Below are 1,368 nucleotides of genomic sequence, written 5' to 3'. Positions count from 1 at the left end.
TAATCACAGGCTATACAGTGATTATTAGTAACAGTAGTATCACATACAACCTCACCAGTACTAAGAGATATATCATATTGAATGATCTAGTATTTGGTACTGAGTATAACATCAGTGTAGCTGCTGTCAATTCTGTTGGAAGAGGTCCCTTCAGTGATCCTATTGTAGTAGAGATTGGAATAGGTATTTAATTATTATACTATATCAGTTCTGTGAGAATGTGTCTTTATTTAGTACCTGGTCCAGTTGGTTCAGTATCCAGTACCATGGACACTACATGGGGTGTTATCTCATGGAGTGTACCTAGTTATATTCCATCAGACTATCCCATTATCACATATGAGATAGGATATCATATTCTTTTTGACAAGTGTTGCTTTTCAATGGTAGATGATGATGACATTGATATTCAAGCATTGATTCAATATAATGTATCCAGTACCAGTACTTTTATCAACATTACTGGTCTTAATGATGACACTTGCTATATTTTTGGCATACATGCATATTCTAGTAGAGGACCAGGAAGCTGGAGGGCTATTGCTAATGAGACATTGATAAGTCAAAAAGTATGCATAGGATCAAATGATAGAGGTACATGTGCACTTGAATAAAGATTAATTTATACAGTCATCATAATCATTTTAAAGGAGCTATTAATGGTGCTAGTATTGGACTGGGTGCAGTGGTTGGACTATTATTAATATCACTAGTTGTTAGTATCATTATTAATATCTACTGCTTTATCAAGTATGAATACATTAACAACCATAAAATACAATTTCAAAGTTGTTTATGTACAGGCTGAAAGCGTATGATACAGCCACTGCTAAGCAAACAAAGTAAATAAACACTCATTAAGGACAAGTAACTGTTTGTACATTACTATTGTTTATATGCATGTAGGTTTGATGATAATATACCAATACAAACCTGTGGACCATATGGTATTCACAAAACTAAAGATGCTACAAGAGAGGCAGTATATGAGTGTCTTGATGTCAATGTTAATGATACTGCTATTTATGAAACATAACTTATGAAACAGTAAAAACTAACAGTGCAATTTAATATACGTGTACATGTACACTCTGTGATACAACAGTATAAAATGCTCGTGTAATTGCTTGTTATGCATACATACACTCCTAGATATACATTTCAGTCCTGGAGTGTCAGTGGATTTATTATCTTAGTCTATTTTAGTGTAACTTTTATGATCACAGTAGAGTGTTATTGTAACTACTTTCAATGTCCTTGTATCAATTCTAATGTTTGCCAGTGTTTTTTATAGTGTTACTATCTAATCAAGTTACAGTAAACAATTGACAATAACTAACTGAAACTGCTGTATAAAGAAAATGCCTA

General features: G+C 32.7%; 1 protein-coding gene across 1 annotated transcript; it reads left to right on the top strand.

Annotated features, from left to right (window-relative positions):
* Positions 1-293: 293 nt before the first annotated feature.
* LOC109582026 (uncharacterized) lies at positions 294-1,272 on the top strand. The gene is made up of 4 exons (XM_019996574.1): positions 294-594; positions 651-750; positions 804-842; positions 907-1,272. The coding sequence occupies exons 1-4, from the start codon at positions 384-386 to the stop codon at positions 1,034-1,036; spliced, it is 480 nt and encodes a 159-aa protein (XP_019852133.1). The 5' UTR covers positions 294-383; the 3' UTR covers positions 1,037-1,272.
* Positions 1,273-1,368: the final 96 nt, after the last annotated feature.

This window comes from Amphimedon queenslandica, unplaced genomic scaffold (genome assembly GCF_000090795.2).
Source record: "Amphimedon queenslandica unplaced genomic scaffold, v1.1 AMPQUscaffold_13405, whole genome shotgun sequence".
NCBI lineage: Eukaryota > Metazoa > Porifera > Demospongiae > Haplosclerida > Niphatidae > Amphimedon > Amphimedon queenslandica.
The sequence above is the reverse complement of the archived record's forward strand: the minus strand, read 5'-3'. Positions and strand labels throughout refer to the sequence as shown.